The following is a 10,999-nucleotide window of genomic DNA, read 5'->3' on the forward strand; positions in this document are numbered from 1 at the left end:
AGATGTCATAATCTGACACTCATAGTCGCTGTAGACTATTTCACTACTAATAGGTAAGGTGTGCTCATTTTGTTTAGAAACCCACCATATCTGTAGAAAACCATATTGCACCCACATTTGGACATAAGGTACTGACTAACAATGTGTATATCAAAAGAACATCATAATCCTGTAAATTTGGGGCAGGCAAAAAGATACATCTAGTATTCATGTTTGTGTTCTTGCAAAATGTTACACACAATCACAATGAGGACCATGTAAAATAAGCCTCTTATCGAAGCATTTCATTGATAAATCAATGCACTGGCTGCTCCTTTTCTAAACCATTCCATTAGTACTGGAGCAGTCACAAAATGCATTATGAATCAGATATCATGTAGAACACATGTAAAGGCAGTGAAACACAAATAATTGTGTTTAACTTGCATGAAGGCATTAAAGATGCCGATAAGATACCGTAGTTCATGTTACAGAAGAGAAATCCGTTAAGGTCTGTTCTTTTTCTTATAGTACCTTGATGTTCTTTGTTCTGAAAGCCTGTTTGATGCAGATGTATATTTCTTTTTTTGCCTTGTAAGCCTATATGTGTTTGTGTGTTAAAAAAAAAAAAAGTACTGTGCAGCTCTTTCCTTCATTATCTTCTTTCAATCATCCTTAAAAGACAGCGGTCGCCTGGTTGTAAGGATAGAGTATATGGAGGAAGTTGGCCCCTCGACAAAAAGCAGACATTTTGTTGTGGTTAAAAATGAGGATGTGACTGTGGGGTCCTGAATGGAAATCTGGACCTTGGAACTCAAGATGGACACTTAAAAGATGAGAAAAATGGACTGTGGAGCTGCTTTTTGCAGTATGATGGACATGCAGAATTATGACACTATGGAGTCACTGAGGACTTTATTGTTGTACACTATATTTTCCTTTTCAAAACCCATGACCACCTTCTTTCAGTCATACCTTAAATGACCTGAGGAGTGGCATATTTACTCCCACAAATCGTATCAGATAAGGATGCTCAGAACCTCTTTTAACATGTTTAAAACAGAAAAAAACGCTCCATTGCATACACTGTGCATCTCAAATTTTTGTTCAGTTTATTTCTCCTTTTGTTTTCAGAGATGTCCTGTGTGAATGCAATTACCATAATATCACCTGGCCAACATCTTCTGCCCTTACTTAACTAATAAAGTGGACATCAGTGATCATTTTTTTTCAGTGATGTTTTGTATATTTCTCAGATTCCTAGAATAACTAAGAATAAAATATAAATAATTACATATTTTTCCTAATTAGGGAAGATAATATTCCATGTAGATAGTGACAAACTACTATACATGATCCTATCGAGAGTTTAAAGACTAGCCAGTCTTGTGCCCTTCTCTCCTTTTTTGCACACACTGTTCATATCATCACACACAATTCATGTATTATTTTCTCAAAAGCTCTTGACGATATATTCTGTCTTCTTGGCTTCATTGTTGAGCTCTCCGAAGGTGTCAAAGAACTGATCCATCTCTTTCTGCAGAGTTGCATTGCGTTGTTCTGCGGCGGCCCGGGTCATTTCAGACTCCGTGATCTTAGCCTGGACAGCCTGGTACCAGTGCCGCTGCTGTGTGAGGTTTGTTTTCAACCGAACAACCTCGACCTGCAGCTCTTCATTTCTTTGCTCTAGGCTGATGGTAAAGACACAAGGAAGAAAAAGGGAAAAACTAAGAATATAAAAGTGATTAGGTGTATTTGAGGTAAGGCTTTTCTACCTATGAACAGGAGTGAGAGAAGAGGTCAGTCTGTAACTTGTGTGTTGATTGTTTGGTTTTAGTAGGTTTGATTCGTGATGTCTGGTTAGAAAAGGCAACAGGTGGCTGGGTGAAATTGTAAAATTAAATCTATCTCCTTCCTATGCTCTATGTTAAGCTAAAAGAATTGTCGTTTTCCTCTTGTCCTTGCCACCCAGTACTAGTGACCTTACACTGAGACTTGCTCTATCTATATCAGTAATAAATGAGGTATGTGTTGTGTCTAGGTCAGCAGCATGGCCCCTTAAATTAGCTCTCTTTCCAGTGCCATTGGCTGTTTCTATAGGTCAACCACACAGGATGTGCTTGTTTTTTTTCTATTAAAAAAAACGCTTTCGCTGAAACAGGGAACATTGTGGATGTGTCTATAAGGTCAGTGGAAAATAACATACATTATATGGCACATCGAAGTAACTAACATAAAATATGTGATACATTGAGATTTCCACAGTAGACTGAAAATGTATGTAAAGGTCTGTATAATTAGGACTTAATTAGTAACAATCTTAGTGTTGCCTATGTTGGGATATATTAAAGGAACTAATTACAGGTCTCTGTGTGCTTTGAACTAAACAGGATATAGGGTGAAGCTCGGGGTCAACTGAGTGAACAGAGCAGCACAGCTGAGTGGACAAACACACTTTGTGGGCCTGGGAACATTGTGTCACCCTCCACTGGAAATACACCAAGGGCTGGGAAAATCTCATAGGCAAGTCAGTGAACTGAAAGTGTAATACTGAAGCCGAGAGCATAAGCACATTAAATGTAGGACATTTAATTTGTCTTTTACATGGTGTGCCTAATCTCTGTACTGTGATTATGTGTGCTGTGTAGTTTGAAATGGAAATGCAAGGCAAAACATAATGAACATTACCTGAGTATTCGTGCCTCGTACTCCTCCCTCTGTCTGACTATTTGCTGTTGGAGACCAGTGAGGACACTGCGGAGGGCACTGGCGGAGGGGTCTGCCAGGGGAATGGGAGGAGGCACCCTGGGAGACCAGGATGGCTGCTGGGCTTCAGCTGGGGGCCACAGAACCTGGCACCCAGCTTGGGATAGCCGAGGGGAACTTACTGTAAGACGTGGAGGAGGTGGTATCGGGTCCCTCTGCTTAAATCCACAGGATGCTGAGACCAGCTCTAGCTCCTTGTCATGCTTCTTGTCCTGGACTGGATTCTGGTCCTGGTTACTGGAACCGCTTTCAGCGAGGATGATCTCACAAGAGGACCAGGTGCTCTTGTCTTCACTCACTCCCTCAACGTCCATCAGTCCCTGGATCTGCTCAGGGGCCCATGCTTTGTACATATGCTCCTGCCAGTGCTCCTGGAAGCTCGTTTCCATGTCAAAGACCTCTTGGAGGCTGTCAGGGGTGTCAGCGTCGGGGAGGTTATCATACAGAGAGAGAGCACTCCTGTGCTCCTCGCTCTGGGATGGATTGGGGCTCTGGTTCAGATGAGCTCTGTCCTCAACTCCCCAGCTATCTTTCTGTTCTCCTCTCTCTCCTCGTCTTGCTCTGTTTATGCCGGGACCCAGCTCTGCTTCCCAGCCCTGTCTTCCCAGGCCTCCTGTCCAGCTGCAGTAGCTGTGATCTGGCCAGGCGCCAGTCCCTCTTTCCCCAGCGATCAGTGTGGGAACCTTAGCCACAGCTGGGGCCAGACCAGACTGAGGGCTGCAGGGGTCTGGGAGTCTGGTTACAGCCGGGCACACAACCCTACTCTCCATTTCCTTTTCCCTGGCCCTCCCTGGCTGGGCAAAAGGTGGGCAGTTGTCGTACAGGGGGTCCGTGGAGCAGGAGCTGGCTGTGGTTGGGGTCTCGGTAGTAAGACAGTGCAGCTCCATGATCCAGCCAGGCACATGGGGGTGCTGAGAGACTTGGATAACTGCCCTCCCCTTCTCTGCCTGCTGCAACTTGGGATTTAAGTCTTTAGTTGTAGATTTGTGAGCGTGCTATGGAGCCTCCCCTGTGCCAAGTGCTGATGTGTCGTGGGGAGAGGAAGGTGTAGCAGCCCTCCTCCCCTTTGGCAGCCTGTGCCCTTGAAGCTGCTGCCTAATGGCAGACAGGTTGTAGTCCATGTGTGTGTCTTTAAGCAGGACTGACATCAGCTGTTAGCAGAGCTTCTGAGGGAGGGCCCAGGGTGTAATATAGTCTGGCTCATTCCTAAAGACAGTCACACATAAATGGAACCACAGAAATAGACAGTGGCCATGGGCACAAAGTGTGAAGCACACACAATTAACCCCCATAATCTGCACTTAATATTTGTCAAAAACACATAAAGCTGCGCACTTAAAGACTTGATACAATATAAAAATTAAAATTCTACGGTGCTTACTAGGATTACATGGGCCTATTACCTTGGCTGGGTCATTGATTTTGCTTCTCTGTTCAAATGCACTCACGTCTACATTAACACTGTAAGATGTGTAAACAGCCAAGTGCTTGTACTGTAAACAGAGTTCACCCCACCGAATCTGCTGCAGTACATCACTTATCTTTGAGAGCCGCTCAGCACTAAACCATTGAAATGCTGTCAACGACAGGAGCCAGGTGATAAATCATATAGTGTCAAATCATGGAGGTTATGGATTTAACCAACATTGTATGGTAGAGAGGAAACTTGTGTCTGATGTTTTTGTGTTTTTTCAGGGTTGCAAATGAAGGACACAAGGGGATGAAAGGAGGAATTTGCATAGGAGAGAGAAAAGAAATAAGACACACAAATTCTTACTTGTGTCATGGTCAGTGTGCCATAAAACCACAAGGTGGCGCTATAATCAACATTATAAAAAGCCTCCAGTGTCAATAGGCTGTGTAACTTGAAATCATTTAAGATATTTTGAAGACAAGGATGATGATTGAGATACTATTCTGATAAAAAATGATTTAATTTGATGCTCAAATATAACTTTGTATAATTGTGTTTGCCTCCCATGAATTATTTTTCAATTGGATGTTTTCTAACTTATTTGGAGTATGTTTGAGTTGTAGAGAGTTGGTTGGTTTTGGAGCCTTATAAAGATCAGATGAGGCCTACTGATCCACTATCGATCAAACAGCCTAATGAAGAACTCCCTCATTAGTCATTAGTGTGATGCAGTGGAGGAATTACTATCAAAGGCGCGTCCTCTTGATCAGAGGAAACATCCATACAGGCACTTTGTCCTTAAATCCCCTCCAGTCAAATGCTGCACAAAGTAGGAAGTAAGGTCTCTCAAACCGTTGTGTAACCACGTGAGCACCAATTTACTCAATATATAATACTGAGAACAAAGTGTTCCACGATAGCCTTGGTGTCACTGCAATGCTTCACAAATCAAGGGCGCACTTACAAACTTCATTTCTGCACGGGCGCAGTTGTCTGTCAACACTGATACAACTCCACTCTTATCTGCTTTATGTAAATCAGCCTGCGTCCTTCAAGGCTGCACAGAGAGGAGGAATCACAATGTTTTATCTGTTTGTATGTTGCAGGATTTAAATGTGGGTTAAATGTGAGTTTCCTCCTTGTGCCATCCTGAGGAAGATGCTTTCGGAATATGAGAATAGTGTAGTAGTGCTTAAGGTGCAGAAAATGCTCTGAGATAGATAGATAGATAGATAGATAGATAGATAGATAGATAGATTTTTATTGATCCCAAAAAAATGGGAAATAACGGTGTTACAGCAGCAAAATATCAGACACACAGCACACATACAGAGTAAACATTAAATAATAGGAAACAATATACATTAAATAATAATAGAATACTACACGAGCAATATTTAAAATATATACAATTTGGAAAATGAAATGTATAACCGTTTCAATAGATATAGATAAACTTAATGTGCAAGTTGGGGAGTAAAAATGTACAACTGTTTCACTAGTAATGACAGGATGTAGATAAACCTATTGTGCAAGGGTGTGGAAGGTGCATTCAGTGCAGTTGCGATGTATATAAGTCTTATCTCACACTCCGTGATGAAGTGTTAAAAAGTTTAATTGTCTGTGGTAGGAATGATTTCCTGTAGCGGTCCGTGCGACATCGAAGCTGTCGGAGCCTCTTAGAGAAGGTGCTCCTCTGTTGGACCAGTGTGGGGTGGAGAGGGTGGTCGGGGTTATCCATGATAGATAACAGTTTGTTCAGTGACCTCCTCTCCACCACAGCTTCAAATGTCTCCTGTTTGCAGCCAATAATGGAGCCAGCCTTCCTGATCAGTTTGTTCAGTCTGTTTGTGTCGCTGGTTCCGATGCTGCTGCCCCAGCAGATGGCGGAGGAGAACAGAGCGCTGGCCACAACAGACTGGTAGAACATCTCCAACATTCTGCTGCACACGTTGAAGGATCTCAGCTTCCTCAGGAAATAGAGTCTGCTCATCCCCTTCTTGTAAACAGCAGTGCAGTTGATTTTCCAGTTCAGCCTGTTGTCGATGTTGACACCCAGGTATCTGTACTCCTCAACCATGTCCACATCTCCACCCAGAATGCAAAGGACTGCGGAGCCGTTCCCTTCCTCCTGAAGTCAAGCGCCATCTCTCTGGTCTTATCCACATTCAGCAGCAGGTGATTCTTACCAGCCCACTCCACAAAGTTGTCCACCAGCGCTGTGTACTATAGAGGGTCCAGAGAAGATCTCACCTGCGGCCTCAGGTAGGCCAAGACCAGCCTCTCCAGCACCTTCATCACATGGGATGTGAGAGCCACTGGGCGGTAGTCTTTGAGGCCAGATGGAGTCGACTTCTTGGGGACCTGGACAAGGCAGGACGTCTTCCACAGCAGCGGCACCCTCTGCAAGCTCAGGCTTCTGAGACATCAGGGGCACCATCCAGAAATCAACCAGCTGGAATACCACATATGTGCATTAATCTCACTCATGCCCCTCTGTGGCTTTGCCCTGACCTCCTTCTATCATTGAACATGTGATGGACGACCTCGCCGTCTTTACCCCCTCGTCCTGAACCCTGTGACCCCAGATGTGTGATCACAGCTTGATCCACACAGAGGTTAAGCTTCCTCCAAAACCACTTACCGCCCTGGCCCTCCCTTCTCATTCGTCCTTCTCTACTTCCTGTACATGTGCGTAGTTGTTTGTAGCCATGGCGACAGAATCCATGGCAACACAGATCCCCATGGTTCTAAATAATAAAGGTGGATGGATGGAGGAAGATTGTGGCGAGAGGAAGGCTCTGTGGCTATTTTAGCAAGTGTCTCGATGGAGAGTAATTGAGGAGGGCCTTTGTTAACAAGAGACAGGGTCTGCTAACAGGCAAAGCTTCCAAGGGCAACACACAGACAGCTTCTCTTTTAACTGGTTATGGGGAGGCATAAGGTATATATAATCCAGGATACATATTCATCACTGGGTATAAACCTAAGACCAGTAAGGGAAAAGTGTGGCTGTGGATGTTGTGAGTGACGAGGAGTCGAGCAGATAGGTAGCAAGAGAGATAAGAAAGCAGGCAGCGTTTGTGTGTAATGTGATGGTGTATTCCAGGTGTGTTTTGGAGAGATTAACATCCCTGCCTCTCTTTCCTCTGATCCCTAACCTGTGTGTGTGTGTGTGTGTGTGTGTGTGTGTGTGTGTGTGTGTGTGTGTGTGTGTGTGTGTGTGTTTGTGTGTGTGCTTTATAGCTGCAGTGTTACCTGAGTAGATTATATACCGTGTCTTTGCTGTTTACTCATGTTTTATTAAGACAACCATGGTTTCATATTCAGTCACCTCAGCAGCTCTCAGCGAAGGAAACAAAGCCCAACGCCACACTGAGTCAGACTTTAATGCTGCTATAAGTATATTGCTTGAAGGCAGGGAGCAGTTTTTTTGTTCCAATATTCCGAGCTTCAGAGATTAACGGTGGTGGAAAGGAATTAAGCACATTTACTTAAGTACTGTACTCACGGTACTTAAGTACAATTCTGAGGTACTTGTACTTTGAGTATTTCCATTTTTACACTATTTTACCTTACTTCTATTTCACTACATCTCATAGAGGGAAAAAAAAGCTTTTTTAAATATAACACTGACAGAGGCGATTTTGCATTATGAGCACTTTTACTTTTGATACTTAAAGTGCATTTTGTTGCTAATACTTTCATTTTTTTAAATGCAGTAGTTTTACTTGTAATGAAGTATTTCCATAGTGTGGAATTGCTACTTTTACATAAGTAAATTATCTGAATATTACCTCCACCATTGGAGCCTACATTCAATATGTTTAGTTCACAAAACAATCTCCCCCTACGGTCCATTTAGTAACTGTTCTGGAACTTTTGACTATATTGCAGCAGAAGATACGCAGCATTTTAAGAATTTTCTGTCCATGTTGGCTTAATTGATTTTCTTAGTATTTAGTTTATGAACTATTGTTTCAATGTAGTAAATCAGAATATCAAGTGATACTGTGACGTTCCATTTTCTGTTTAAAACTGATTTTATACGGAACGAAATTCAAATGAATTTATGTTTCCACAATAATGGGTATCTCTACGAAAACTGTTTATTTCTGATGCATGTTGGCATCTGGACTGGTTATTCAGGCCTTTTATGTGTTATTCAGGGTTAAACTTTCTTCTCATGTGCAGAATGTAACTCAGACCCTGGTGAGTCATAACTCTTCATGTCAGGAAGCATCTGTGCCTCACTCTCATCCACTTTAAACCAGTGTCTGTTTCAAGGTTTCATTCAACACTGTGGATTATTTAAGAACAAGAACAAGGTGTCTCAGGCAACAAGACGCACTCACTCACATGCATACATGCTTTCTATCAAACAATCCCACATAGATTTATACATTGGAGATGTGCGTCACTGGTATGTGTGGGTAGGTTATGTTGCTGCTGTGCTAAATTGGATTATATTGCTTTTTTAAGCCATCAATCCACTATATGCATCAATTAAAACCCTCTGTGCAATTTAACTTGTGACACGTTCATGCCTGCATGTGAGTGTCCACAGGCTCTATAGTTGCATTATAGATCTTATCATTAACATTTTAATTAGATAGCTCTTACTATCATCTCTTGATGCAGCTGTGCAATGTGATAATCTACCCACTAATACGATGCTATACATTTTGTTTGCAGGATTCTTTTCTCATCATGGAGCATCGCACATTTTGACAGTCAATTAACAGATCTGGCAGAGTTACCATGGGAACAACTTATTTTAGAATATATTAGACAGGATGGGAGAGAAGCAACACCTTTAACAAACCAACCTGTCTTTCTGACTGACTGCAGCCCCGAGCAACTGATGCATGTGTTATATGGATATATGCAACCACCATTTTGCATCACACAGCTGACATCCCGGAGTATGGTGAGACAGATGTTCACTCTACTCAAGCTATAAAAAAAAAATGAAATCAAGGGAAAGACAATTTCAGTGGGAATCCTTTTGGAGCTGGGATGTTATTAGAGTGTCTTGTCAGATTCCTGGGTGGGCATAGAGGAAGAGGAAATCTATGAGTAAAAGCAATAATTACAGTTTTGTTGGATGCAGAGGAGTGAGGATTCAAATGATGGAAATAAACAGACAAAAAAAGGAAAAGAAACAAAGTAAACACAATACAAGTTAGATCTGGAGCAACTGAAGGGAGTGGGCCCTAGCAGAAAAGCTATTGGGGGGGGGATATTTGTGCGAGTAGAAACAAAACAGAACAGCACCAAGGCCAGGAGATGGAAGGTAAAAAAAAATGCCGCCGATTTGATGACTTATGCAGGGTTTCTCTAGAGCTCTCTTCCTAGGATCTCTTTGAGAAGGAGCATGTTTGAAGTGTCTGCATATGTGATAGTCTGTCTGTCAGTGGGAGGTGGAGCAGGAGGCGGTAGAGCAGACAGAAAAACAGATACAGAGTGTGTGGAGGTGACATAGTGAGGGAGGAAGAAGGAGAAGGAAAGGATTGCTGGAAATAGAGAGGACGTGAGTGAGGAAGACAGCAAATCAATGCTCTCCTCTACACTGTGGAGGCCTTAGCAGGCATTGGAAACATGAAAACAGGCATTAAAGGGGCTAAAACTGACCTCTCACACTTGATTCATGCAGAAAAGAAATGCTGAAGGAAGGCAGGAAAGAAAAATGGGATAGAAAATGCTTTTATATGAGCAAAAAGGCAGAAGCAAGCAATAGAGAAAGAGAAAGATAGGGGAAGGATAGGAATGTAGGGGGAAAGAGCAAATCAATACAAAAATAAACAATGTGAAGAAAGCAGCAACATGAAAAATTGTGATCCTTAAAAGCTGGGTACTGATGTAATTGTACCTCAGGAGCTTTTCCACGCCCTAGTGAGGAGTAAGGACAGATCCAACCTTCTAGCTGGCGGCTAATGGGCAAACAGAGGCATGACAGTTTCTCAGTTTAACACGATGTGGGCTCACAGTGTTGGCTCCCAGACCTGCGGTGTGTCTGTCTGTGCGTGTGTGTGGCTAAGCACACATTTGAAACAAGTCCAGTTTGCATGGAGCACCGGGAGAGCTCAGCTGATTGGCCGGCCCCGCGGTCACCGTGGGAGACGGTCCTGGGACTGCTTATTGGGTCTGGGAGAGTAAACAATAGGATGATGGGAATAGCCAATGTGAGAGTCAAAGGTCAGCAATGAACACACAGCAAACATGCCTAAATGTGAATGAAGCCAAACTTTTATGAGCGCATTATTCTTGGCTTTTCGTGTGTGTGTGTGTGTGTGTGTGTGTGTGTGTGTGTGTGTGTGTGTGTGTGTGTGTGTGTGTGTATGTGTCTTTGGTGTTTTTTGCCCCCAACGTCTCCTCCCAGGCAGCGTGGCAATGGTTATGTTTAGGGTTAAGGTTAGGGTTAGCTGCCTGGAAGGCGCAGTTGGAGGCAAAAAACACATGTGTGTGTGTGTGTGTGTGTGTGTGTGTGTGTGTGTGTGTGTGTGTGTGTACGCGTGCATATGCGTGCGTGCGTGCGCTGTCCAGGTTAGCAGGTCTTCATGTATGGCGTCAGGTTTATGTCATATCTGGCGAGAGCAATAAAACATGCTCACAGCTGCCTGTAAAACTCTTGATTGTTAAATGAATGCGCAAAGAATAATATCTGTGCATGTGAAATTATATAATTTGCTTGTAAGCATGTTTTATCACGATCGCGAGATATGACATAATCCTGACGCCATGTTTATGCAGCATGTGTAAGACACCAGTTTTACCCAGGGTCCCTCTCTATTTATAGGCTCAGAGAAAAGAAAAGAGAGAAAATAGGAAACTGGTCAT

General features: G+C 43.0%; 1 protein-coding gene across 1 annotated transcript; it reads right to left on the reverse strand.

Annotated features, from left to right (window-relative positions):
* Positions 1-598: 598 nt before the first annotated feature.
* Positions 599-4,172, reverse strand: LOC144524473 (uncharacterized). Its single transcript, XM_078260766.1, has 2 exons — positions 2,668-4,172; positions 599-1,670 (listed from the first exon to the last, which is right to left on the reverse strand). The coding sequence occupies exons 1-2, from the start codon at positions 3,630-3,632 to the stop codon at positions 1,433-1,435; spliced, it is 1,203 nt and encodes a 400-aa protein (XP_078116892.1). The 5' UTR covers positions 3,633-4,172; the 3' UTR covers positions 599-1,432.
* Positions 4,173-10,999: the final 6,827 nt, after the last annotated feature.

The sequence above is a fragment of the Sander vitreus genome, chromosome 10 (assembly GCF_031162955.1).
Source record: "Sander vitreus isolate 19-12246 chromosome 10, sanVit1, whole genome shotgun sequence".
Classification (NCBI taxonomy): Eukaryota; Metazoa; Chordata; class Actinopteri; order Perciformes; family Percidae; genus Sander; species Sander vitreus.

Coding starts and splice junctions, on each gene's coding strand:
- LOC144524473 (XM_078260766.1), bottom strand. CDS start 3,632: ATGGAGCTGCACTGTCTTACTACCGAGACCCCAACCACAGCCAGCTCC. Junction 1,671..2,667: donor TACGAGGCACGAATACTCAG/GTAATGTTCATT, acceptor CTTTACCATCAG/CCTAGAGCAAAGAAATGAAG.